The sequence below is a fragment of the Meles meles genome, chromosome 9 (assembly GCF_922984935.1).
Source record: "Meles meles chromosome 9, mMelMel3.1 paternal haplotype, whole genome shotgun sequence".
Lineage (NCBI taxonomy): Eukaryota > Metazoa > Chordata > Mammalia > Carnivora > Mustelidae > Meles > Meles meles.
Window position 1 is genome coordinate 73,697,596 of NC_060074.1, and position 27,260 is coordinate 73,724,855.

Genomic DNA, 27,260 nt, shown 5'->3' on the forward strand with positions numbered 1-27,260 from the left:
TGATTTTTGCATCGTTTCCTTGCATCAAGTCTTTTTCTCTTTTCCTTGCGTCAAGTCTTTTTCTCTTCTTTGCCATGCCATATTAAATGGAGAAAGATTTATCTTTCTCAGATAGTTTCTTTGCCATGTTGGTCCCTGACTTAATGCTCTATTGCTAGTCAAATTGAGGTTTAGCATCTTGTGTCTTGTATCTAAGATCTTCTGTTGTCAGGTTTTTGTTACTCTTTAGTTTTGTACAATAGAAAGGAATATATGTAGTACATTATGTATAGCATTTTAAAAATTGCTTAAAAAACAGAGAATCAGTGGCTGCAAAAATTAGTGGGTGAAAGTATGATGAGAAACATATTTATATAGAGTAACTATCTCCCCACAAGATACTTATTAATTATAGTCTTCTTATAGTGGAAAAACCTAGCAGATACTTTATAACCAAAGGATGAAAGTTAACTTTATAACCAAAGGATGAAAGTTAACATTTATAACCAATGGATGAAAGTTAGCAGGTCTCAGAAATGAGACCTGTCTATATCATGTGCCTCCAGATGTTACTGAGTAAGAAAGGCACAGCATCACTTCTGTGGAATTCCTGCTGAGATGTGTAACCTGAATTTAATGATGAGGCAGAAACCCAAATTGGCCGATACTCTATGCCGTAACTGACCAGTGCTTTTCAAAAGTGTCAGGGCCATGAAAATAAAAAATAGGGACTCTCTTAGATTAAAGAAGAATAAGGAGAGGTCTCTGGGTGGCTCTGTCAGTTAAGTGTCTGCGTTCTGTTCAGGTCAACATCCCAGGGTCCTGGGACTGAGACCCACATCAGGCTCCTTGCTCTGCCTGCAACTCCCACTGCTTGTGCACACTTTTTCTCTCTCTCTCTGTCAGATAAATAAATAAAATCTTTCAAAACAAAAAATAAAGAAGAGTAAGGAGACATGACAACTAGATACAGTGTGTAATCGGCTGGTGCAGAAAAGGGGACATTAGTGGAACAAATTTGAATAAGGCCTATGTATTAGTTAATAGTATTTTGTAATAGTAAATTGCTTGATTTTGATAATTGAAAATATAAGATGTTAATATTTGTGGCTGCTGGATGAAGAAAATTCTTTGTACCTTTTTACAACCTTTTTATAAGTATGAAATTATTTAAAAGTGAAAAGTTAAAAAGATAAATAGTAAACATTTTGTTTTAATATAGCTGTTTAATATGTGTTAATGAGTGAATAAAGAAAGAAAAAGTTTATACACTAAAGAACTTCATGGACCTTACTTTGCAGGGTTAGTGATTAATTTATTTTCCTTTTTTTTTTCAACAGCATGCCATGATGATGTAGTTAAGATTGTGAACCTAGCATGCAAATATAACCTTTGTATCATACCAATTGGTGGTAAGTATTGTGCCTTTTAAATTTTAATATGGTAAATGTGTTTTTATTTTTATTTTTATTTAAATTATTTGTATTCTAAATATTTGTATCATCCCATTGAAAGCAAGCATTCTTGTAATTATGATATTGTTATTCTGAAAAATTTGTTTATGCTCATTTTTGAGTAGATCTATCACCTAAACTGTTTGAAACATGTTGTTCATGGGTTCTTTGCCATATAGATCCCAATTCACACTGTGACTTAATGCTTAAATAAGAAAATGTTCCCACCTTAGTAATTATTTTATAACCTTTTTCTTTATGGAGAGAATGTTATTTTTCAGAGGCTAAATATATCTAATATATACTTTTGGGAAGGAACACTATGCAGTGTGAAAGATCAGCTAGGACAATGATGACCAGATGAGTAATACATTTTAATGTTGAAAACTAACATTGCTTTGCATTTTAAGACAAATTTGCATTTAAGACAAATTTGATCTATTGATCACTTATCAGCCACATTCTAATAACCTACACAAGCCAAAAGAAATTGACTTCACTGATTCAGTTAGCATTGATGAAACAGAAGTGGGACCCCAAACAAATCAGCTCCAGATTCCTTCTTCAGCTGATACTTTTAGTTCATAGAAAAAAAAAAAAAAGGCACTACAGTGCTGCTTTTAGTGAAATATTTTTCTGATTTCAAATGACTGTGACAAGCAAATAGTTTTTACTAATTACAGGCATGCTCTTAATTGACAGTTCATGGTCTCACCTTGTAAAAGTAAACTGAATATAGTAGATCACCACCTCTTGTAATTCTTACTCGTATCAAGAGTTTTTTAATCTCTTGATTAAAAGACACATGGAAATACCAATTAAGAATTTACTCTGGTATATGGTAAGACAGATGATTAAAGACTAAATGCAGTATTATTTTATGTTAGTATCAAGAAAACATTTCTCCTTTGATAGCAAATGTTCATGGGAAACAGGAGTGCATTGGTTATATACTTGTATATATTTATTCTATATTAAAATCACCTTTTCATCATTAACATATATTTGTTTGAATATTATATAATCTGGGCAATTTTAACTTTCTTATATTCTGATTTATTAAAGTCTTTTTGTATGACAATATAAAATATTTCGAATGATAAATGAATGTTATAATTAAGGTAAGGTGTCTTTAGTTGAATTAGGAAGTATTTTTTCTTTTAAGCAATATCTCCAGAGTAATCATTAGCTTAGAATTTTTCTAATCATGTTTTTGGAGTTTCACAAATTGCTAGGGGCGTCACTTGAGTGTGCCCAGGGGATGGAGCCATATCCCATTGCTTTCAGCTCCATAATATTTCTTCATTTTGGCACGCAGCATAAAATAAAGGTGAGTTTGCTTTTAGTGTGTTAGCATTTGCAAATTACATTTTGCAAAGTAGAAATAGGTATTACTTTTCTAGCAGGCCTGTTTGTATACTTTGTATTGGGGATTTGCCCTAGAAATGTAGCTAAAAAATAAAATATTAAAATTGTTTTCTATTTTGGCAGGAGGAACAAGTGTATCATATGGCCTAATGTGTCCTGCAGATGAGACAAGAACAATTATTTCTTTGGACACTTCACAAATGGTATATGATAATTTCAGGCATATTTGAAGATAGTGTTTGCTTTAAAAAAAACTCTTATGGCTCAGTCTTAGTTGTCATTAAAAAGGTATATTTTGGTACATTTTGTTTTAAATTTATTTTATTACTGTCTTTTACCGTTGTCTTCAGTTCTCAGAAAGCTAAGTCCACTTACACTCAGGTTTATATCTTGGTAATTTCTACCAAGTTAGCCTGAGAAATTGATAATTTGAGAGGCATGGGTTGGAATATTGATACAATAGATGACCTGATTTGTATTGTTAAAAGCAAAACAAATATTATTACTTAAGGTTGATTTGAAACACCAAGACTTATCCCCCAAATTTTCAATGCTCTTGCACTTTTGCTTCTGGAAGAATGGAGAGCAAACTAATTTTAATCATAGGATTATTTTGTGACCCTTTGGCTCGCTATGGTCCAAGACTTGGACATTGTGCCATGTTAAAGCTTTGATTTGGGAATGAACTTAAACTTTATATAGTCAACAATATTTGTGGTTGCATATGCCTTCATTAATATAAAAAGTTTAAGATTTATTTATTATTTATTTTATTAGTTTGAAATTTTTTTCAAACACCGAAGTAGAGACAATAGTATATCCATTTTCTAGATTAAGTAATTTTTTTTTTTAAGATTTTATTTATTTACTTGACAGAGAGAGATCACAAGCAGACAGAGAGGCAGGCAGAGAGAGAGAGAGGGAAGCAGGCTCGCTGCTGAGCAGAGAGCCCGATGTGGGACTCGATCCCAGGACCCTGAGATCATGACCTGAGCCGAAGGCAGCGGCTTAACCCACTGAGCCACCCAGGGGCTCCTAGATTAAGTAATTATTGACATTTTTTATCCTATTGGCTTTATATTTCTTTGTCTCTCGACTTTAATTTTTATTTAAATTCAGTTAATTAACATATAATGTATTATTAATTTCAAAGGTAGAGGTCAGTGATTCATCAGTCTTATGTAATACCCAGTGCTCACTACATCAAATCCCCTCCTTAATTTCCATCACACAGTTACCCCATCCCCCTACCCCCTTCCCTGCAGGAATCCTCGGTTTGTTTCCTATGATTAAGAGTCTCTTATGGGTTGTCTCCCTCTCTGATTAAGTCTTGTTCTGTTTTTTCCTCTCTTCCCCTATGATCCTCTGTTTCTTAAATTCCACATATGAGTGAGATATTATGATAATTATCTTTCTCTGTTGATTTATGTGGCTTAGCATAATACCCTCTTGTTTTAGCCACGTCGTTGCAAATGGCAAGATTTCATTTTTTTGATGGCTGAGTAGTATTCCATTGTATATATATTCGATATCTTCTTTATTCATCTGTCAGTGGACATCTGGGCTCTTTCCATAGTTTGGCTATTGTAGACATTGTTGCTATAAACATCGAGGTGCAGGTGCCCCTTCAGATTACTACATTTGTACTTTTGGTAGGAGTGCAGTTGCTGGGTCATAGGGTAGCTCTATTTTCAGCTTTTCGAGGAAGCTCCATGCTGTTCTCCAGAGTGGCTGTACCAGTTGGCATTCCCACCAACAGTGTAAGAGGGTGTTTTTTTCTCTGCATCCTCACCAACATTTGTTGTTTCCTGACTTGTTAATTTTAGCCATTCTGATGGGTGAGGGGATATCTTGTTGTGGTTTTGTTTTTTTCTTTTTTTTTTTTTAAAGATTAATTAATTTATTTATTTGACAGAGAGAAATTACAAGTAGGCAGAGAGGCAGGCAGAGAGAGAGGAGGAAGCAGGCTACCTGCCAAGCAGAGAGCCTGACGCGGGACTCGATCCCAGAACCCTGAGATCATGATCTGGGCCGAAGGCAGAGGCTTTAACCCACTGAGCCACCCAGGCGCCCTGATTTGTTTTTTCTTGATGCAAAGAGATGTTGAGCATTCCTTCATGTGTTGGCCATTTGTTTATCTTCTTTGGAGAAATGTCTGTTCATATGTTCTTTCCATTTCTTGATTGGATTATTTGGGTTTTTTTGGGTGTTAAGTTTGATAAGTTCATTATAGATTTTGGATACTAGCCCCTTATCTGATGAGACATTTCCAGATATCTTCTCTCATTCTTTTGGTTTTGTCAACTATTTCCATTTCTGTGCAGAAGCTTTTTATTTTGGTGAAGTCCCAATAGTGCATTTTTGCCTTTGTTTCTCTTGCCTTTGGAGATGTGTCTAGCAAGAAGTTGCTGCAGCCAAGGTGACAGAGGTTGCTGCCTATGTTCGCTAGGATTTTGATGGATTCCTGTCTCACATTTAGATTTCTCCTCCATTTTGAGTCTATTTTTGTGTATGGTTTAAGAAAATGGTCCAGTTTCGGGCACCTGGGTGGCTCAGTGGGTTAAAGCCTCTGCCTTCGGCTCAGGTCATGATCCCAGGTTCCTGAGATCGAGCCCCACATCCGGCTCTCTGCTCAGCAGGGAGCCTGCTTCCCCTCCTTTCTCTCTGCCTGCCTCTCTGCCTACTTGTGATCTCTGTCTGTCAAATAAATAAATAAAATCTTAAAAAAAAAAAAAAAGAAAATGGTCCAGTTTCATTTTTCTGCATGCGGCTTGTCTAATTTTCTCAACACATTTGTTGAAGAGACTGCCCTTTTCCCATTGGATATTTTTTCCTGCTTTGTTGAAGATTAGTTGACCAAAGAGTTGAGGATCCATTTCTGGGTTCTCTGTTGTGTTCCAGTGATCAATGTGTCTGTTTTTGTGCCAGTACCATACAGTCTTGATGATTACAGCTCTGTAATAGAGCTTGAAGTCTGGCAGCTTTGGTTTCCTTTTTCAACATTCCTTTGGTTATTTGGGGTCTTTCTGGTTCTATACAAATTTTAGGATTATTAGTTCCAGCTCTGTGAAAAAAGTTGATGGTATTTTGGTAGGGATTGCATTGAATGTATAGATTGCTCTAGGTAGCATAGACATTTTGACAATATTTGTTCTTCCAATCCATGAGCATAGAACTTTTTTCCATTTCTTTGTGTCTTCCTCAACTTCTTTCATGAATGTTCTATTTTTTTTTCTGAGTACAGATTCTTTGCCTCTTTGGTTAGATTTATTCCTTGGTATATTATGGTTTTTGGTGCAATAGTAAATGAATCAACTCCTTAATATCTCTTTCTTCTAATTCTTAATGTATAAAAATGCAGCTAATTTCTGTGCATTGATTTTATATCCTGCCACTCTGCTGAATTGCTGTATGAGTTCTAGCAATTTTGGGGTGGGGTCTTGGGTCTTCCCCATAGAGTAGCATGACATTTGCAAAGAGTGAGAGTTTGACTTCTTTGCTAATTGGATGCCTTTTATTTCTTTTTGTTGTCTGATTGCTGAGGTTAGGACTTCTAGTCCTATGTTGAACAACAGTGGTGACAGTGGATGTCCTTGCCATGTTCCTGACCTTAGAGGAAGCTCTCAATTTTTCTCCATTGAGAATGATATTCACTGTGGGCTTTCCGTATATGGTTTTTATGATATTGAAGTATGTTCCCTCTGTCCATACACTGTGAAGTTTTAATCAAGAAAGGATGCTGTACTTTGTCAAATGCTTTTTCTGCATCTACTGAGTATCATATGGTTTTTGTTCTTTCTTTTATCAATGTAGTGTATCACACTGATTAATATGCAGATGTTGGACCATCCTTGCAGTCCAGGAATAAATCCCACTTGGTTGTGGTGAATAATCCTTTTAATGTACTGTTGGATCCTGTTGGCTAGTATCTTAGTGAGAATTTTGGCATCCGTGTTTATCAGGGTTATTAGTCTGTAATTGTCCTTCTTGGTGGAGTCTGTCTGGTGTTGGGATCAAGGTAGTGCTGGCCTCATAGAACAAGTTTAGAAGTTTTCCTTCCCTTTCTATTTTTTTAAACAGCTTCAGAAGAATACATATTATTTCTTCTTTAAATGTTTGGTAGCACTCCCCTGGGAAGCCATCCAGCCCTGGACTTTGTTTATTGGGAGATTTTTGAATATGTCTTCCATTTCCTTGCTGGTTATAGGTCTGTTTAGGTTTTCTTCCTGTTTCACTTTTGGTAGTTTATACATCTCTAGAAATGCATCCATTTCTTCCAGATTGCCTAATTTGTTGGCATATAGTTGCTCATAATATGTTCTTATAATTGTATTTTTTTGGTGTTGGTTGTGGTCTCTCCTTTTTCATTCATGAGTTTATTTGGGTCCTTTCTCTTTTCTTTTAGATAAGTCTGGCCTGGGGTTTATCAATGTTATTAATTCTTTCAGAGAACCAGCTCCTAGTTTTATTGATCTGTTCTGCTGTTCTTTTGGTTTCTTTTTTTTAATGATTTCTGGTCTAATCTTTGTTATTTCTCTTCTTCTGCTGCGTCTAGGCTTTATTTGCTATTTCTCCTTTAGGTGTAGGGTTAGGTTGTATATTTGGGACCTTTCTTGCTTCTTGAGAAAGGCTTCTATTGCTATTTACTTCCCTCTTAGGACCACCTTTGCTGCATCCCAAAGGTTTTTGAATAGTTGTGTTTTCATTTTCTTTTGTTTCCATAAAATTTTTTTTTCTTTAATTTCCTGGTTGACCCCCTCATTCTTTAGTAGGATGCTCTTTAGCCTCCATGTATTTGAGTTCTTTCCAAATTTCCTCTTATGATTGGGTTCAACTTTGAAAGCACTGTGGTCTGAAAATATACAGGGAATGATCACAGTCTTTTGGTACCAGTTGAGGCCTGATTTGTGACATAGTATGTGATCTATTCTGGAGGATATTCCCATGTACACTCGAGAAGAATGTATATTCTGTTGCTTTAGGATAGAATGTTCTGACTGTATCTGTGAAGTCTATCTGGTCCCGTGTGTCATTCAAAGTCCTTGTTTCCTGCTTGATCTTCTGCTTACATGATCTGTCTATTGCAGTGAGTGTGATACTATTATTGTATTCTTATCAATGTGTTTCTTTAATTATGTTATTAGTTGGTTTATATAATTGGCTGCTCCATGTTAGGGGCATAAATATGTATAATTGTTGGATTTTCTTGTTGAATAGATCCTTTCTGATATAGTGTACTTCCTCATCTCTTATTACAGTCTTTAGTTTAAAATCTAATTTGTCTGAGGTAAGGGTTGCCACCCCAGCTTTCTTTTGATGTACATTAGCATGATAAATGGCTTTTCACCTCTCACTTTAAATCTGAAGGTGTCTTTGGGTCTACAGTGAGTCTTTTGCAGACAGCATATCTATGAGTCTTGCTTTTTTTATCCAATCTTAAACCCTGTATCTTTTGATTGGGGCATTTAGCCCATTTACATTCAGAGTAACTATTGAAAGGTATGAATTTAGTGGCATTGTATTGCCTGTAGGGTAACTTTCTGTATATTGTCCCTGTTCCTTTCTGGTCTGTGTTCCTTTTGGGCTTTTTCTTTGCGTAAGGGGTCCCTTTTAATATTTCTTGCAGGGCTGGTTTATTGATCACAAATTCTTTTAGTTTCTTTTTGTCCTGGAAGTTTTTTTTTTGTTTGTTTGTTTGTTTTTTTTGGTTAAAGATTTTATTTATCTGAGAGAGAGAGAGAGAGCAGGAGCGGGTGGAGGGGCAGAGGGAGAAGCAGGCTCCCCACTGAGCAAGGAGACCAGTACAGGGCTTAATCCCAGGACCCTGGAATCATGACCTGAGCCAAAGGAAGAAGCTTATCCAACTGAGCCACCCTGCTGCCCTTGTCCTGGAAGCTTTTTATCTCTCCTTCTATTGAATGACATCCTAGCTGGATAAAGTATTCTTGTCTGCATATTTTTCTCATTTAGCACAGGAATATATCATGCCTGTCCTTTCTGACCTGCCAAGTCTCTGTGGATAGGCCTGCTGCCTGTCTAATGTCTCTACCTTTGTATGTTATGGACCTCTTGTCCCGAACTGCTCTCAAGAATTTTTTTTTCATCTCTGAGATTTGCAAGTTTCACTATATGTCAGGGTGTTGACCTATTTTTATTTATTTTGGGGGAGAGTGCCTGCCTGTGCTTCCTAGAGTTGGATGCCTGTTTCCTTCCCTGGATTAGGGAAGTTCTCCAGTATAATGTGCTCCAATATACCTTCTCCACTGCCACCCCCCCACCAGGATACCAATTATCTAATATTGTTTTACCATCTCTCAAATTCTCCCCTCATAATCCAGTAGTTGTTTCTCTGTCTTTTTCTTAGTTTTGTTCTCCATCATTTTGTCTCCTATATCACTGATTTTTTTCTTCTGCTTCATTTATCCTGCAGTTAGAGCCCCCATTTTGATTGTATCTCATTAATGCCCTTTTGATTTTGACTTGATTAGATTTTGGTTCTTTTTTTTCCTCCAGAAATGCATTCTCTAGTGTCTTCTGTGCTTTTTTTTCAAGCCCCACTAGTATCTTCATAATTGTTATTTTGAGCTCTAGTTCTGACATCTTACTTATATCCATACTGATTAGGACCCTGGCAGTCAGTACTGCCTCTTGTTCTCTTTGTAGAGGTGAGTTTTTCCATCTTGTCATTCTGCCCAGAGAAGAATAGATGAATGAGAGAACAAAATACTAAAATGGCAACAACGACCCCAGAGAAATATATACTAAACAAGTCAGAAGATACCTGAAACCGAAAAAAAAGAAAAAAAGAATGTAATCAGACAGGTGAACAGACAGAGCAATACCCTGGATCATGTATGTATTTTGGTCTGTTTGTTAGAAAAGTAGATCCCCAAATTGTAAAGAAATAAAAACTTGTATATGTATGAAAATAAAATTAAATACAATGAAAGGATGGAATGTAAATGTAAAGATGAAAATTAAAAGACAAAAAGAAAGAATGAATATAAACAGACAGGTGAACAGAACAGAGCAATACACTATGTCCTGAATGTATTTTGGTTGCTTTGTTAAACTGTATCTCAAATTATAAAGAAAGAAAAACATATATATACAGAAATAAAATTAAATACAATGAAAGGATAGAGTTTAACTGTACAAATGAAAATTTAAAAAAGATTTTAAAGAAAGAATTGATAAAATAAGAAATTGGTTGAAAAACAAAAAAGAAAAAAATTGAAAGACTAAAGAATTGTGGGGAAAAAAAAAACCATGAAGTCTGTATACTGTTTTTGCCTAGTGCTGGAGTTTTACATTTCTGTGTGATTGGTAAACTTCGTGTTGGCTGGATGTTCTTGCAGATCTTCTGGGGGAGGGGCCTGTTGCATTGATTCTCAGGTGTATTTGCCCCAGTGGAATTTTACCACCCTTGGCAGAGGGCCAGGCTAAGTAAGCAGCTCTGGATTGCTCTTTGTGGCTTTTTGTTCCTTGAAGGCTTTTCCTGCCACTTTAGAGGATGAGAATGAAAATGGCAGCCTTCTAGTCTCTTGCCCTGGAGCTGAAAGCTTGGGGCCCCACTCCTCAGTGCACTCTCAGGGAAAAGCAGTCAATTATTCCTGTCTCTCTGGTCTCCGTCCTATAACCGAGTGTTTCTATATCAGGCACGCAGCCCCATTTCAAGTCTCTAAACCCTGTAGACTCCTGTGGTGTGCATCTGTGCCGGTCCTCCTGGCGGAGAGAGGGAGGTCTCCCTGGTTCTGCTGCTTGCTGGGCTCCTGCTCAAAGAGCAGTTGCCCAGCTGTGCCATGGGTGGCAGTATATGGCATCCCTGAGCTGAGAGCTCACTCCTAGGGCTTGCTGATTGCAGCTGGCTTTCCCACTCCGATGCCTGGGAACTCTGCCACACTCAGGCACCCTGGACTTCCTGTGATCCCAAGGATCCTGGGACCACCCCTTCCTGCCTAGGATTCCACCCTCCTTCGCTACCCGGGCACCTTTCAGGCAGGGATGTCCCTCACTGGAGCAGACTTCTAAAAGTTCTGATTTTGTGCTTTGTTGCTATATCACTTCCTGGTTCCAGCTTACATAGGCTCTTTCTCCCTCCTGCTGTGGTTTATCTTCCCATATATTGCCTTGGATTCACTTCTCTGCACCTCCTACCTTACAGAAAGTGGTCACTTTTCTGTTTGTGGAGTTGCAGCTATTCTTTTCTTTGATCTCTGGTTGAGTTCACAGGTGTTCAGAATGATTTGATAGCTGGCTAGCTGAATCCCGGGGACCGGATGAAACTAAGGTCTCCTACTCCTCCATCATCTTAGACTGTCCTCTTGACTATTTTAAAAGTAAAGCCTGATATGCTACTTATCTAAATATTACTTATGTATCTGTTTTTAAAAGGCATTTCTCCCTATATTATTATTTCTTCTGGCAAATTTAAAAAGAATTCTTTATATCATTTAATATCCAATTCACATTCAGATGTTATAGTTGTTTCAAAATTGTCTTTCTTTTATACTTCATTTGTTCATAGGGGGATTCAGACAAGGCCCATGTTAGCTTTTGGTTGTTTCCCTGTTTCATTTCATCTGAAACCCCCTTCTTTCTCTTTCTGAATGTTACTGACTTTTGGAAAATGTAGGTTACTTGCAGTATAAAATGTGTCATATTTTGAATTTCCGTGTCATTTCATCTTGGTGTCATTTAACTCTTCCTCTAGGCTTTGTATGTCCTCTAAACTCAAAGTCAGATATAAAGTCTAGTTAGATTCAGGCATAGCTTTTAAATTTTATTTTTTTAAGCAAGGATATCTTGTAGATGGTGATGTGCTTTTCTACCTCACGTCACATCACATCAGGAGGGACATAATACCTGGTTGTCCACTTCAAGTGTTGCTAAAATTAATCAGGATGTTCAGATGGTAACAGCCTGATTATTCTTCTGTAAAGTTCCCCATTAACCTTTGTCCTTACCCCGGAGTTTAAGAAAAGGCAGTTTCCTTAGAAGATCACTGAAGAGTAGCCTATTCTGTAATAGGCTTTGGATGTGTTTGGATTTCTGTATATGTATACTTTACTGTGTACAAATTTACCACTAAATCTGTTAATGAATTTGTAAAATAGAGACAGTAATAATCCAGAAGATAATTGTGAAGATTAAGTGAGATAATATAAAAGTCTTTACACTGAGTAGATGCTTAAAATTCTGTGCCTGATTTTAAATGCCAGGTTTTTAACCATTTATTTTATAGAAAAACCTTATATATTCACTGCTTTTAATATTGAACTGTCTTAAATATTGTAGTGGATGGGTGGTACTTAAAATTGTGATTTGCTTTAGAGTTGATAAGCTATGTCTCTGCATGATTTTGCACAGAGTACTTCTGATACAGTATGTGTAATATAGTTATGCCAGTTTTTTATTTCTTTATTTCTTAAATACATACAATAATACTAGGACCTGTTGGTCTCAAAGTTTTATTGTTAACTTGTATTGGGTAGTGTATACTGGATATAATAGGGTATTTTATATATATTTTCTTTGAGCTTTTCTGTGAGTACCGATAAAGGGTTGTATTTTTGTTTTTTTGTTTTTTTCTGTGCTTCCTTCAGTTGTTTTTTTTTTTTCCTACCAAAAATATGTTTGGGCTCCTGGTAAATTGAAGGTATATAATTAGCACAAGTACGTAATCTCTTTAAGAGCCAACCTACTAGGGGCACCTGGGTGGCTCAGTGGGCTAAAGCCTCTGCCTTCAGCTCAGGTCATGATCCCAGGGTCCTGGGATCGAACCCCACATCCTCCTCTCTCTTTGCCTGCTTCTCTGCCTACTTCTGATCTCTGTCTGTCAAATAAATAAATAAAATCTTAAAAAAAAAAAAAAGCCAACCTACTAGAGGAGAAGATGTGTATAAGTTATTATAAGGTACCAACAGATTACTGAATTCTGTCTTTTTACTTCAGTTTAATACTTCCTTTTGTTTAGTGGCTTTAGAACCAAAAGACTGATTTGGTTATATTAAAATTACTGTTGTCTTATTGTGAGAGTATAATTCAAATGAGAGTTTTATATAACACAAAACAAAAAGTACATTCACATATATCACCTTATTTGATGTTTATCATAATCCTGTGAATTAAGTAGTACAGTTATTTGTATGCAAATTTGAAATATAGGCAGACAGTTTCATATTGTCTGTTGTATTCTTTCCTTTTTATTATTAGCTAAACTTACTGTGTTAGTTATTGCCATGAAATCGAACATTTCAAAGTGCAAAGAAAGCTTCCCTGGGATCCAGAAGAAGAGTGTATATGTTAACCTGATTGCTCAGAAGAGGGAAGAAGTCTGTTTCGAAAATTTAAAATTTACTTAGAAATAAATTTAATTTTTTTAAAATTAAAATTAATATAAACAAATATTAAATAATATAAATTTTAACATATTTAACATAAATAGTTAATGTAAATAATATTAAGTATTATAGTATAGATTTCATATTACAATGTTATAATATAAATTTTATATTAAAGTATAATTTATAGTTATAAATAAACAATATTAAATATAAATATTGAAAAGAATATTAAATAAAACGTAATATAAATTTAAAATTTATTTGGTGAATAACTCACAGAGATTCATATATACAAAAAATAGGTTAACCAAAAATGTTAAAAACATTTTTTGGGCAGTCTTACATTTGGTAAGTTGAGCCAGTTGATACTCAGTTCCTTCTTTTAAACAGGAGGCAGGGGTCTGCTTTGGTTTCTGTCCTGGTCCTATTTTGGATTAAAAACAAAGCAGGAGTGCCATTTAGTATTATCCTATGTCTTTGTATGTGACTTTTTCTTGTCTCACAGTAGCCATCTTTTGATATTCTTGAGTTACATATGATTGTTAACTATTAATAGAGAGTATTTGCAGAATGCCAGGAACTTTGTGTGCTAAGCGGGTTTTTTTTAAGATTTTATTTTTAAATAATCTCTTCACCCACTGTGGGGCTCAAACCCACAACCTGAGATCAAGAGCTGCATGCTCCACCAAATGAGCCAGCCAGCCACCCCCGTATGCTAAAGTTTTATGTGCAGTATCTCATTTAATCCTTACACCAACCTTATGAGTAGTGTTACTGTTCACACTTTACAAATGAGGAAACACTAAAGTTAGTTACATAATTTGGCTAAGGTAAGAGGTAGAGTTTAATTCAAACTAATCCTTGAATAAAGATAGAGTCTGTGTTTTAATGTTTTAAACCAACTCCTATGTAATATACTGCCTTTGTTACTATATCTGTCTTGTTGTGTAGTCTGGGATATATGGGTAATGTAGTAGCATGGGTAACCCTGTTGCTAGTTTTCTGTCTTGTCACTTGCTTCCTTGAGTTAGGAAGTTATATTTCCTTAGAAAATGTCAATAGACATTTGGATGAGACATTTGGATTAGACATTGGAGATGAGACTTTTTTTCTCCCTTTGCATCAGAATCGAATCCTCTGGGTTGATGAGAACAATCTAACAGCTCATGTGGAGGCTGGTATCACAGGACAAGAGTTGGAAAGACAGGTATGTTACTTCTTTAATTAAGATTTTCAAAATTGCTATGTATCCTCTTTATTTTTTTAAAGATTTATTTACTTAGAAAGCAAGTGGGGTGAGGGGCAGAGAGGGAGAGAGAGAGAATCTCAAGCAGAGTCCCTGCTGAGCACAGAGCTAGACTCAGGGCTTGATCTCATAACCCAGAGATCATGATCTGAGCCAAAATAGAGTCATGCGCTTACTGGACTGAGCCACCCAGGTGCCCTGCTTTGTGTCCTCTTTATGAATGGAGTATCTTTTACAGCACATTCTCTGAACAGATTTGCTCAGTTTCTGTTGTGGGTCAGGCACTGAGGACATAGTAGTGAATAAGACCCCAACCCCTACACTTGGAAAGCTTATCTTATAATGTAAAGTTAGGTAAATAGACAGTTATGATTCAGAGTGAGAATTGCAAGGTGAAGGCTGAATGCAGGGTGTTATAGCTCATCAGACAGGGTTAGCAGGGAAGGAATTGGGCAAAGAAGATATCACAGGGAACACAGCATTTAAAATGAGACTTCAGCATGGGTGAAAGTCAGCAAAAAATGGGAGTGGAGAGAATAATCCAATCAGAGGAAGCAGCAAGTGCAGAGGCTTTTAGGGCAGCTGTTGGTTTGGGGAGGCCTGCAGACAGCTGAGTGTGGCTGAAGTCTAGTGTGTGTTTACGGGAGAATACACATGATTGGTGTTTATATGTTGGATGGGAATATGTGTAGTAGTGGTCAAGGATGAAGCCAGGAAACATGAACAGATCAGATTAGAAAGGGGCCTTACAAAGTCCCTTTTAGGATTTTGAACTTTACCTCTGTATTCAGGTAGTTCTGGCTAGTTCCTGTATGGAGGTTGGGTCGGGCATGTAAGGGTGGTAAAAGGTTACTGGCATAATTCAGGCAAGAGCTGATAGTGACTTAAAATAAATGAGTAAGATTTGAGCAAGGTGAAACATAGAGGACATTGAACTCTCAGAAGTTGATAAATTGGGTAAACTGGTAGATGTCGGTATTTGCTATTAATTTAACTTTTCAATGCCTAATTTCTTTTTCTTTTTAAGATTTTATTTATTTTAGAGAGAGAGGGTTGGAGGGGTATGGAAGAGCAGAGGGAGAGGGAAGGGGGATGACTCTCAAACAGACTACATTGAGTGTGCAGCCTGATAGGGCTTGATCTCACAACCCTGAGATCATGACCTGAGCCAAAATGAAGAGTCAGGTGCCTAACTGAGCCACCCAGATGCCCCAATGCCTAATTTCATTGAAAACTGCATCTCATTAATTAGTCAAACTCTTGGAGACCTTGTAGCACTTTTTTTAGGATCCTGAAGAATTCTTGGAAAACTTTAGATTTCTAAAGTTTGGCATTCTAAGCAGATAATTATTAAAATGTATTTCCAACTTCCTCAGACATGGTCAAGATGACTGTAACTCAGCTTTTATAAACCAAAATTAGAAAGTTTAATTTGTTGGTGATATAGTGACCACTTTGTTCAACGTGAGTTACAGAGGCTCTTCTCTTCTACCTTTGAGTGGGACAGAGAGAGACGAGACATCTTTGTCGGTCTTATTTTTATTGTCTTTTTCCTTATTTCTTGGAAAAAAGTTGAATGAAATTGGTATGCCACTGACCCATTCTGAATGAAAGGCTTTGAAAAAAATTATTAAACTATTACCTTTATTTTTGATTTAATGCACTAAGATAGAACTGGAATGAAATTGAACATAGTAGTTGAGGCAGTGTTAAAGATCTTTTATAAGCCAAGGTTTTATATAAACCCAGGTAATGGATTTAATTATTATAGTATATAATGAACTTATGTGGGAAGAATAATAGTATTGAATGAAAAAGACTGTAAAAATCCCATATTAGTTTTCTGTTATATCTGAATGAGGCACTATCAACACACCAGTTTTTTTTTTTTTTATAACAAAGGGTGGCCTTTCATGTGTCTAATTTTATATCTTCTTTTATTACAGCATTTGATGGAGTATTTTAACCTTTTCAAGTTTTTTTTTTTCTGAAAGGTTAGAATTAAAATTCAAAGAACATATTTCCTTGAAATTTAAATGACATTTTCCTAGACTGGGAACTTCTGATATTTTACCTACTAGTTCATTTCCCTAAATGCCAATATAGAACTTTCTTTTTTGCCTCCAGTAAACTGTAATGTAGTTTCTACAGCCATTTTGATCCCAGTTCAAGTTCTTCCTCATTAAAGTTGTGTACTCTTCAGTTTCTTAATAAGCTGAGGTTACCAGCTTAAAATATCCTGCTTTTTCCTTCTAGAAATTTTAAAATGACACAAAGAAGTTGGGTAGCACATGTTTTAATCTCTTTAGTTTGTAAATTACATTGATTTTATTTTGTGTACAATTTAAGGGAGATCATTAACACGTCAATTATGGATTTGTTGTAGAGTAACTTCATTGAAGTATAAGTGTCATACAGTAAATTGCACTTATTTAAAAGATACAATTTGATATGTTTTGATACATGAGTACAATCATGAAACCATCACCACAATCACAATAGTGAACACTGTACCAAACCCAAAGATTTCCTCTTGCTTTATGATTCTCTCCATCCAACCCTCACCCTCCACCCCTGACGAATCACTGATCTGCCTCTTTTTTTTTTTTTTTTTTTAATAACAGACGTGTGTTATGTCAGAGTTCTGGAAGTTGATCTGCTTTCTATCATTGTAATTTTGTTTAATTGTCCTACAATTTTACTGAAAACTAATCAGGTACTCTTTTTGAGTGGGGGCGCTGAGGGTATGGCTTCTTTCACTAGGCATAATTAGTTTGAGATTCATGCATATTGTTGTATATATCAATTTGTTCCTTTTTATTGCTCAGTAGTATTGCATTGTATAGCTATACCACTGTTTGTTTATCCATGAACACTTAGATTATTTACAATTTGGGACTATTTCAAGTAAAACTACTGTGAACATTCATGTGCAGATCCTTGAATGGACATATGCTTTCATTTCTCTCGGGTAGATATTTAGAAATGAAGTGGTTAAATCAAGTGGTAGGTATATATTTACCTTTTTGAAAAACTACCAAACATTTTCCCACAGGGCATCATTTTATATTCCCACTAGCACTGTGTATGAATTCCAGTTTTTCTACATCCTCTCTAGTACTTGTTAATGTTAGTCTTTTAAGTTTTAGTCATTCTACTTGATGTGTTACAGTATCTCATTGTGGTTTTAATTTGTATTTCTCTAGTGTCTGGTGATCTTTACAAGTGCTCTTTGTCGTCCATGTGTCTTTGGTGAAGTATCTGTTTAAGTTGTTTGTCTAATTTTTAAATGGGTTTGTTTTCTTATTGAGTTTTGAGAATTCTTTACATGTTCTGGATAAAAGTCCTTTTGCCAATCTATGCTTTGCAAATATTTTCTCCCAGTCTTTGGCTTGTCTTTTCAGTCTCTTAACAGAGTCTTTTGAAGAATAGATCTTTTTAATTTTGGTGAATTCCATAATGTATTTAATTTTTTACTTTATATTTCATGGTTCTGCTGTCATATCTTAAAATCTTTGCTTTACTTAAGGTTACAAAGATTTTCTCCCATCTAAGTTTCATAGTTTTTGGTTTCCATTGAAGTCTCTGATGAGTTTTGAAGATTCTGAGTTAATGTCTATGTATGGTGCAAAGGATGGATTGAAGTTTTGTTTTTTTTTTTTTTTTTTTTTTGCATATGGATATCCAGTTATTTCAGCAACATTTGTTGAAAAGATTACCTTTCAAATTGTGTTGGCTCTTCTGGGATTTTTCCCTTTCCATATAGACTTTCAAGTTTTTGTTGTTGTTGTTGTTGTTGTTGTTTTTATTTAACAGAGAGGGAGAGATCACAAGAAGGCAGAGAGGCAGGCAGAGAGAGAGAGAGAGAGGAGAAAGCAGGCTCCGTGCTGAGCAGGGAGCCCGATGCGGGGTTCGATCCCAGGACCCTGAGACCATGACCTGAGCCGAAGGCAGAGGCTTAACCCACTGAGCCACCCAGGTGCCCCAAGACTTTCAAGATTTTTTATATACTATTTGACAGAGAGAGAGAGCGCAAGTAGGCCGAGTGGCAGGCAGAGGGAGAGGGAGAATCAGGCTCTCTGCTGAGCAAGGAGCCCGATGGTGGGGCTCAATCTCAGAACCCTGGGATCATGACCTGAGCCAAAGGCAGACACTTACCCCACTGAGCCACCCAGGCGCCCATCTATATAGACTCTAGAATCAGTTTCTTAATATCTGTAAATGCCTTGTTGAGATTTTGACTGGGTTTGTTACACTGAATCTTTAGATCAATTTGGGAAGGACTGACATCAGGATAATATTGAGTCTTCCATAAACATGGGATATTTCTCTCCATTTATTTAAAACTTTGACTTTTCTTTATAGATTTTGTAAGGTATCTATTAGATTTATACCTAAGTATTTCATTTTGGTGGGCCTAATGTAAATGGCATTATGTTTTTATTTTTAAATTCCACTTGTTGCTTGTTGGTATATTGGAAAGCAATTGAGTTTTGTATATTTATCATGTATCCTGTCGTCTTGCTTTAATTGCTTAATAGTTCAAGGTTATTTTTCTGTTTTTTCAAAGGTATTTTAACTGAGTATAGAATGATAAGTTGAGGGGCACCTGGGTGGCTCAGTGGGTTAAAGCCTCTGCCTTCAGCTCTGGTCATGATCCTAGAGTCCTGGGATCAAGCCCTGCATCGGGCTCTCTGCTTAGCGGGAAGCCTGCTTTCTCCTCTCTCTCTCCCTCTCTCTCTCTCTGCCTGCCTCTCTGCCTACTTGTGATCTCTGTCAAATAAATAAAATTAAAAATTAAAAAAAAAAGAATGATAAGTATATAGTGTTTTTCTTTCAGTAATATAAAGATAATGCTTCACTGTTGTCTCACTTTACTGTTTCTGGCTAGAAATCTTATCTTTGTCCTTTTGTACATTCTGTGGGGTTTTTTGCCCTCAGTTTTCCTTTTAAGATTTTCTTATAACTGCTTTGAGTTACGTGATTGTGATAGACCTTGGTGTAGGGTTTTTTTGTGTCTGTATTTCTTACACTGGGGCTTTATTGAGCTTCTTTTATTTGTGCAATTATACTTTTCATCACGTTTGGAAAATTTGGGGCTATTATTTCTTCAATTATCTGACTCTCCCTCCCCCACCTGACTTTTAGGGACTCTGTTTGCTTATATATTAGGCTGTTTGAAGTTCTACAGCTTACTGCTGCTTTTCTCATTTTTTTTTTTTAATAAGAGACTTCTTTTTTTTTTTTTTAGATTTTATTTATTTATTTGACAGAGAGAGATCACAAGTAGGCAGAGAGGCAGGCAGAGAGAGTGAGAGGGAAGCAGGCTCCCTGCCGAGCAGAGAGCCTGACGTGGGACCTGATCCCAGGACCCTGAGATCATGACCCGAGCCAAAGGCAGCGGCTTAAACCACTGAGCCACCCAGGCGCCCTGCTTTTCTCATTTTTCTCTTCAGTTTCTTTTGCCACATCTTGGAGTTCACTAATCTTTTATTTGCTGAATATATTCTGCTCTTAACCCCACAAAGTGTATTTTTTAATCTCAAACATTATATTTCTTACTTTTCTAGATATTTAATTTGGGTCTTTCTATATTTTCTATGTCTCTACTCTGAACATATGGCATATAGTTAAGTAACTGTTTTAATGTCCTGGTCAGCTATTTCTAACATCTGTGTTAGTTCTGGGTTGGTTTTGATTATTTACCTCATAATGATTGTTTTCCTCATTATGGGTTGTGTTTTCTTGCTTCCTTGTACACTTGGCAATTTTTTTAAAAAGATTTTATTTATTTATTTATTTGACAGAGAGGGAGAGAGAGATCACAAGTAGGTAGAGCGGCAGGCAGAGAGAGTGGGGGAAGCAGGCTCCCTGCTGAGCAGAGAGCCTGATGTGGGGGCTCAATCCCAGGACCTTGAGATCATAACCTGAGCCGAAGGCAGAGCCTTTAACCCATTGAGCCACCCAGGTGCCCTGGCAATTTTTTATTAAGTACCAGACATTGTGAATATCATCTTGTTAGGTCTTGGATATTTTTCAGTTCTATAAATATTCTTGAGCCTTTTTTTCCTGGGATATAGATATTTGGATATAGTTTGATTCTTTAGTTCTTGCTTCTGTGATCTTTTAGGTGGGTTCAGGAACAGTGCTCAGTCTTAAAGCTAATCATTTCTCATTACTGAAGAATGATCATCTTGGATGTTCTGTCTTATGCTTTGTGAAGGAAAAATTTTCCAAGTCAGGCTGGTGGGAATAGACTTCTGGGCCTGTATGAGTGCTAGTACTTTTCTCGAATCCTTTGCATTGTTTTAAACTCTCACCCTGGGTAGTTTCCTCACTTGTATGTGCTTTTCATTACTCTGCTGACTACTTTAAAGGGGACCCTCTGCCAATCTCCAGGGTTTTCTCTCTTTGCTGTTCTCTTCTCTTCAGTACTTTCTCTTGTGAATTTTATATGCTTTGGTTTCCCACAACTTCAAACTCAGTCTCCTTACCTCACATACAGTGTTGGCCAGAGTTGTACTTGGATTCTCTTTCCCTGCATCACCATCTGGAGCATAAGCAAGGGGCATTCATAGTATTCAGTTCCTTTGTTTGCTTTCTCAAGGGATCACAGCCCTTTATTACCTCATGTCCAGTTATTTAAAGACTTGTATCCTATATTTTTTCAGGGTTTTTTTTTTTTTTTTTTTCATGTGAGAGGATGTATCTAGTTCCTTTTACTTGAACTTGGGTGAATGTCTCTGCTGCACTTTTAATTTTTTCTTTATACTTCTAATTGTTCTGTATTTACTTAATTATGTTTTTTGTTAATTTCAGTTCCTTCTCTTTCTATATAATAACAAGCTCTGCAATTTAGAATTTGCTCTTAGTGATGTGTCTTATGCCTAGAACATAGTTAGTATTTGTTTTAATATTGAATGGGAGTACAGAAATGAGTAAGACAAATTTCTTATTCTGTTTTATGGGATACAGATGGAGAGGAGAGGTTATTTTATTTTATTAAAAAAGGATATTTGATTAACTATATGAGTTAAATCTGTAAACCTTTGTTCAGATGCAGCTAATGGCATTAACAAAGACACAGTAAGCAGTGCCTGAGTGGCTCAGTTGGTTAAACATGTGCCTTGGGCTCAGGTTCTGATCCCAAACTCCCAGGATCAAACCCCACATTGGGCTCCCTGTTCAACGGGGAGTCTGCTTCTCCCTCTGCCCCTTACCTGACTCTTGTGCTCTCTCACTCTCTCTCAAATAAATAAATAAAATCTTAAAAACAAAAACAAAACTTAGCCTTTAGAAGAAAAAGTGGCTGAATGTATATAGTCATAGATACCATTTATTAAGCACCCAACCATATGCCAAAAACTTTCCTATTAATAAGTGTACTGTAACATGCAGATTTCCTAGCAAGCATAAATGGCAAGTTTCAAGTTCAGGTTCTTAACTATTACACTTACTTCACTTACCTAGTAGGAAGTTAGTCAGATTTTAACAAAGTAGTAGATTTAAAATTGTGTGCTAGGTCGAGGTCCTTGAGCATAGAGACTGTCTTCCCCCAACCCCCATTCTTTTTATATCCTCATTTTCATTGCTTTACATAATTCCTGGCTTGTGGTAGCCACTTTATAATTGAGGAAGGTAATGAAGTAAACCTACAGTCTTAAGAGGCAAATTATATGTAACATTGGATGTACTTACAGAAGTAGTTTAGATTTAATTTGTTTTGGTGTAGGTAATGTAGAGATTTTGTCATCAGAATATATGAAAACTCACTGTTTAGTGCTTAGGATATCTAAGTGCTCTATTAGTGTTTTTCCTTTTTCTGCTAATTTCAGAAAAATTGAGTAACAGTAGTCTTTTTTGAGAGTAAATAATATGAATATAGATTGGGAGTTAAGGAAGAACTATAAAATAACACTCTGATGATCTTCATTTTAAATTGTTCATACATTTAAGGTACTTCTTTGTGAATAGTTAGTAATTTCTTAAAATTAAACACTTGAATATTTAGTGAAATTTATTATTAATAATTGATATCTTTAAATGCTGTTTTTCTAGCAAAAATGTTAGAAAAGATAATAATTTGCAATGCTTATGTGCAAAAGCTAACAAATTATGTTTAACTTATTAAGTTCTCTCAACTTGGATCACAACTTTTATACCATACTTACGGATACAAACATAGCTGACATATTCTACATCTCTGCATGGCTTACTTGGAAAATAGAAGCAGTTGCTTAACTGGATGACTATCAAAATGGTCAATACAGATTGATGGGCTTGAGTGCAGTAGACAGTGAGTGTGCAGATGGTGGTGTCTGTACCATTTGACATGAGATGACTGAGTCTTTAAAATGATTTCAGTGGAATGGCTTTGGTGGTGTTGCAGTAAAGGGCATCCATTCAACTTCAGGTGCTGTGCAGATGGCAAAGCCAAGCTAATATAGAAAAATGAGAAACAAGTGACTATTTAATGTACAGGAATGCATGATCTGCATCACAAATAAATGATTGTATTACATGCAGGAAACCTAGCCAGATGGCTGTACATTAAAACACATGACTCCTTGAGAGAATTAAGTACAGGCAATTTGCTTATATTTTCTGCAGGCCTGCTGCATATTATGTTAGGATAGGGAAAACAAGAGATTAAGTGCTTTATTTATTGAAAGTGTTTAGGTGAAGTTGGCAGTTATTTAAACATAATCTGATCTCCGTAAGTATTTAAGTTATCTCTTTGTGGTAAAAAAAAAAAAAAAAAAAAAAAAAAAGTAGGGACGGTAGTTGGTTTTATTTTAAAAGGATGAAAGGAATAAGATTGGCTAGCAAGCCCATCTTTTGGTCCACATTTTTCAGTTTTATAAAGTTTTCCACTGGGCCAAAGCTTAAAAATTTTTTTGGATGAGCATGATAAAAGTATTTCTTTTTTTACATGGGTTTTAATGAGTCCAAATACCAGTGACATATGGAAATTTTAAAGTGTGAAACATGAGAGACTGTGGACTCAGGAACAAACTGAGGGTTTTAGAGGGGAGGGGAGTGGGCGCATGGGCGAACTTGGTGGTAGGTATTAAGGAGGGCATGGTTTGCATGGGTGTGGTGCATAAACAGTGAATCTTGGAACACTGAAAAATAAGTTAATGTGTTGAATGCTATATGAAATGGTGCCATTCTCACTAGTAAAATACTACATTTTTTGTTTTTCAGCTTAAAGAAAGTGGTTATTGTACAGGTCATGAACCAGATTCCCTGGAATTCAGCACCGTGGGAGGATGGGTTTCTACTCGGGCATCGGGCATGAAGAAGAATATCTATGGCAATATTGAGGACCTGGTAAATTTTTTTCTGGTTACTATGTCATAATTGATTAGTATATTACTATAAAATGATTAAAGCCCTTTTTAGAGTTGTATGGTAGGGTCTTCTCAAAAGTATACCCCTTTTAATTATAGTGAAGTTGACTGTGTGTAATAGGAACAGTTTAAAGACAACTGTGGTCATTATTTACAGGTGCTCCTTTTCAAGTGACTGATATTTCAACTTTATAGATGCTTCATAGTATCTGACTTATAAAATATATAAGCATTATTTTATAAGCCTCATGGAGCCTCAGTCTTCAAGTCCACCAAGGTTTTAGTCCATTTATTTAGATGATCTCATCATTGCCACTCTTGCCTTAGGAGAGTTTATACTTCTCTTAAAAAATTTTTTTCTCTATAGAATGAGAGAGTCTGATTAAAAAGGTTCTAGTAGGTGGCAGTATGACCTGTAGTGGTTTATGGGCACACCATTTTATTTTAGCTGATCTGGTGCCAGTGTTCTGGGAGTTAGTGTGATAATAGTGTAACTGTGGGCATTCTGACTAGGGATTAGATATCATTTGTTCCATGTGTAGCTTTTCCAGTGATTAGTTGTGTGACCTTGTACAAATTGGCTCATCTTTTTAAACTTCTTTCCTCTTCTGTAAAGTAGAATAATGATATTCACGGCATGGAATTATTATAAGTGTTTATTATAAACACTTAAAATGTTCACATTATCCTTTTTTTAAAAATTGAGGATATTTTTAGAAATCACATTTTTCTTTTTGCAAATAAAATAACATTCAATTTCAGAGGAGAGAATTTGGTCCTTTTACTGTTGGATTATAAAAACTTTATCTTAGTTAACATGTGATAGACTGCTACACTTAGTAAGCATTTACTGCTAAAGCATATAATTTATTTTATTCCTTTTTTGGAGAGCCTTAAGGACCACAGATTATAAGCGTATATCCTAATGTGCTTATTTGCGTGTGTGTATCTAGCTTTTGATACAAAAAAGGATCATGCTATGTTTAATCTCTTTAGACTATGTTATCAATATATTAACTTGTAAAAGAACAAAGACAAATGTATTTATATACTATCATTTTTAGACTGTGTATAATTCTCTTTTACTGGTAATTCATTGTTTATTAAAGTAATTCCCGATTAGTGAATATTTTAAATTTTTCTTGATTTCAAAATTGTAGAAAACAAAGAGGAAAATATCTTCTTTAGTAATTTCCTTGGCATACATCTTTAATCACTTTGGGGAAGTTCCTAAGACTTGCATTGTTGAATCAAGACATTTATGTTTTTTAAGTCTTTGAATTTTTATCGCCAAAATGTTTCATAGAAATTTGTGCCAATTGGCATTCCTACTAGCACTATGAGAATATTTCTTTTACTCGACCCTTTATTTATATTTTTGTCTTTTTAATTTTTTTTATTTCTTTAATTGCTAATGAATGTAACTTTTAAAATGTCTTCATTGGTGATTTTTGGTTTCTATTTTGTGAATTGTTTATTGATGTCCTCTGCTCATTTCCTTAAATAATAAATAGACTATTTTTGTTTATCTGTCAAAAAGCTGTTGTAAAAATGTGTTGGATTTTCACCTAACCATTTCCTGATTTAAATTTCAGGAACTATTTTTGAGTGACCCTCTCCCTCGAGTATGCTTACATTCTCACTGGTGTGAGACTTGTATCACATGCATCTCTCTTTTCTTCTTTTCAGTTCAATCACTACATCTCTCTCTTCATCCCATTTTTTACCTGATTATAATTAATACTCTCATTCTTTTCATTCTTTTCTACTAAGTGAGCAAAGTAGATAAATTGAGGGTGGGAATAAGGCAAGAGTAAATTTTTTCTTAGAATTCTAAGCATCGAAGCAGCTTGATGTTATTAATAGTGCTTCATTCAAAATTAAGTGAAAGAATGAACCTATTAAAATATGATCATTATTTTTTTTGTCCTTTAGTTTTTTGCCACATGGATAATCCTAGACTAAATTTGGTTTAAAGAAAAGTGCTTTTCATTTTTTTAAGGTGATGAACATACCCAAATCAGTAACAATCTTAGAATGATTTTTTCTTCTTTTAAAGTTATATAAAATTTATTTTTAGTCTAAGAATTATTAAAAGATATTAGAATTCTGAAGGGTGTCACCATTTATCCACTTAATCTATTATTTTAAAAGTAGAGTTTTTTTAAAGTAGAGTTTTTTTTTTATAAATATAGATGGTTGTGTGTACACATATGCACAACATTCACTGACAAATATGTAGACTTTACATCATGCATTGTATTAAACAGGTGGTTCATATAAAAATGGTAACACCTAGAGGTATAATAGAAAAAAGCTGTCAAGGACCTCGTATGTCAACAGGCCCTGATATCCATCACTTCATCATGGGATCTGAAGGTAAATATAACTAAATTTATTACAAAAAATTATAGGTTAGTGACTCAGTTTTGTGAAAATCTGTGATATTGTGATATAAGATCTTTGAAAGAAAGACACATTTTATATATTTAAAGAATGGTGATTTTTTTTAAGTTTTATTACTTTAATTTAGTACTTCATAAAGTTTTTATTATGAGAACATCTTATTAAACGTCCTTTTACATTTTGGTCTTTATAGTTTTAGAGATAAGTTAGCCCTTTTGGTATTTTATTTTTGTTTTACAGTTTTTTAGGAAGAGTAGTTGTTAAGATTTAAAAGGGTTTGCTTTCTCTAACCTTGTCTGACTTCTCAGGGGGGAAGGGCTGAGAAAGTATTGTCTTAGTGTCTTGACTTTCTGTAATTGTACTTTTTATTATTTGCTATTTGATTCTTTGAAGAAGTGGAATTTAAAATCCTGTTGATTTATATATCTTTTAAAACGTATGTTGGACTTTCTTTTTTTAACTATTTACTATTCTTTGCTTGGTTACTTAATGCTGGGTTGATTAGAATGTAGTTCTTTATCTCACATTTAATTGCTGTACTGATCAGGAAAAAACCGACCTTCTATTTTGCAAACTAACTGTTCTGCGGTGAATGTTATGGATAAGATGAACATTGTCGTGTTTTTTAATTTTTAGAATAGCAGAGAGGGATATCCCTTAAATTCAGAGAAATAAGATAAAACAAGTGTCTCTAACTTAGTGGAGGAACTCATTACTAATTTAGAAGATGGTACAAGCTGAAAAAGAGATAGATTTTTGAAACGTTTAGCTGTATTCATGGATGAGAGAGCAATTATAATAAACTAGGATGATGGGACATCAATCCTATCTTTTGACAGAAACATCAAAGAGGGAAAATACAACAAGCTATGTCTCAGTGACATGTTAGAGGTCAACTGTTGATTTGATGAGCAGTGATATAGCTTAAATATTTTTTCATGATAATCAATGATAAACCTTTGTCAAGATGTCTTACCAGTTTACTTTCTTATTTATTTTCTGATCAGGATACTCTTCTGTGGAAAAATAGAACTACATTTTTATGAGAAAAATGTTAAATTCCCTTAAAATAATATAGTTCTTTGGTAAATATTCTGCAACTTCTAAT

At 35.3% G+C, this 27,260-nt stretch overlaps 1 protein-coding gene across 2 annotated transcripts in view; it reads left to right on the forward strand.

Moving 5' to 3' along the window:
- The window catches only part of AGPS (alkylglycerone phosphate synthase), a 148,884-nt gene that overhangs the window by 52,408 nt on the left and 69,216 nt on the right, over positions 1–27,260 (forward strand). The window contains exons 6-10 of one of the 2 annotated variants that reach the window (XM_046019212.1): positions 1,320–1,391; positions 2,925–3,004; positions 14,274–14,354; positions 23,601–23,726; positions 26,017–26,125. In XM_046019212.1, the coding sequence (XP_045875168.1) occupies positions 1,320–1,391; positions 2,925–3,004; positions 14,274–14,354; positions 23,601–23,726; positions 26,017–26,125 (468 nt within the window). The remainder of the gene's footprint in view (positions 1–1,319; positions 1,392–2,924; positions 3,005–14,273; positions 14,355–23,600; positions 23,727–26,016; positions 26,126–27,260) is intronic. The other variant, XM_046019213.1, reaches the window with a different exon arrangement.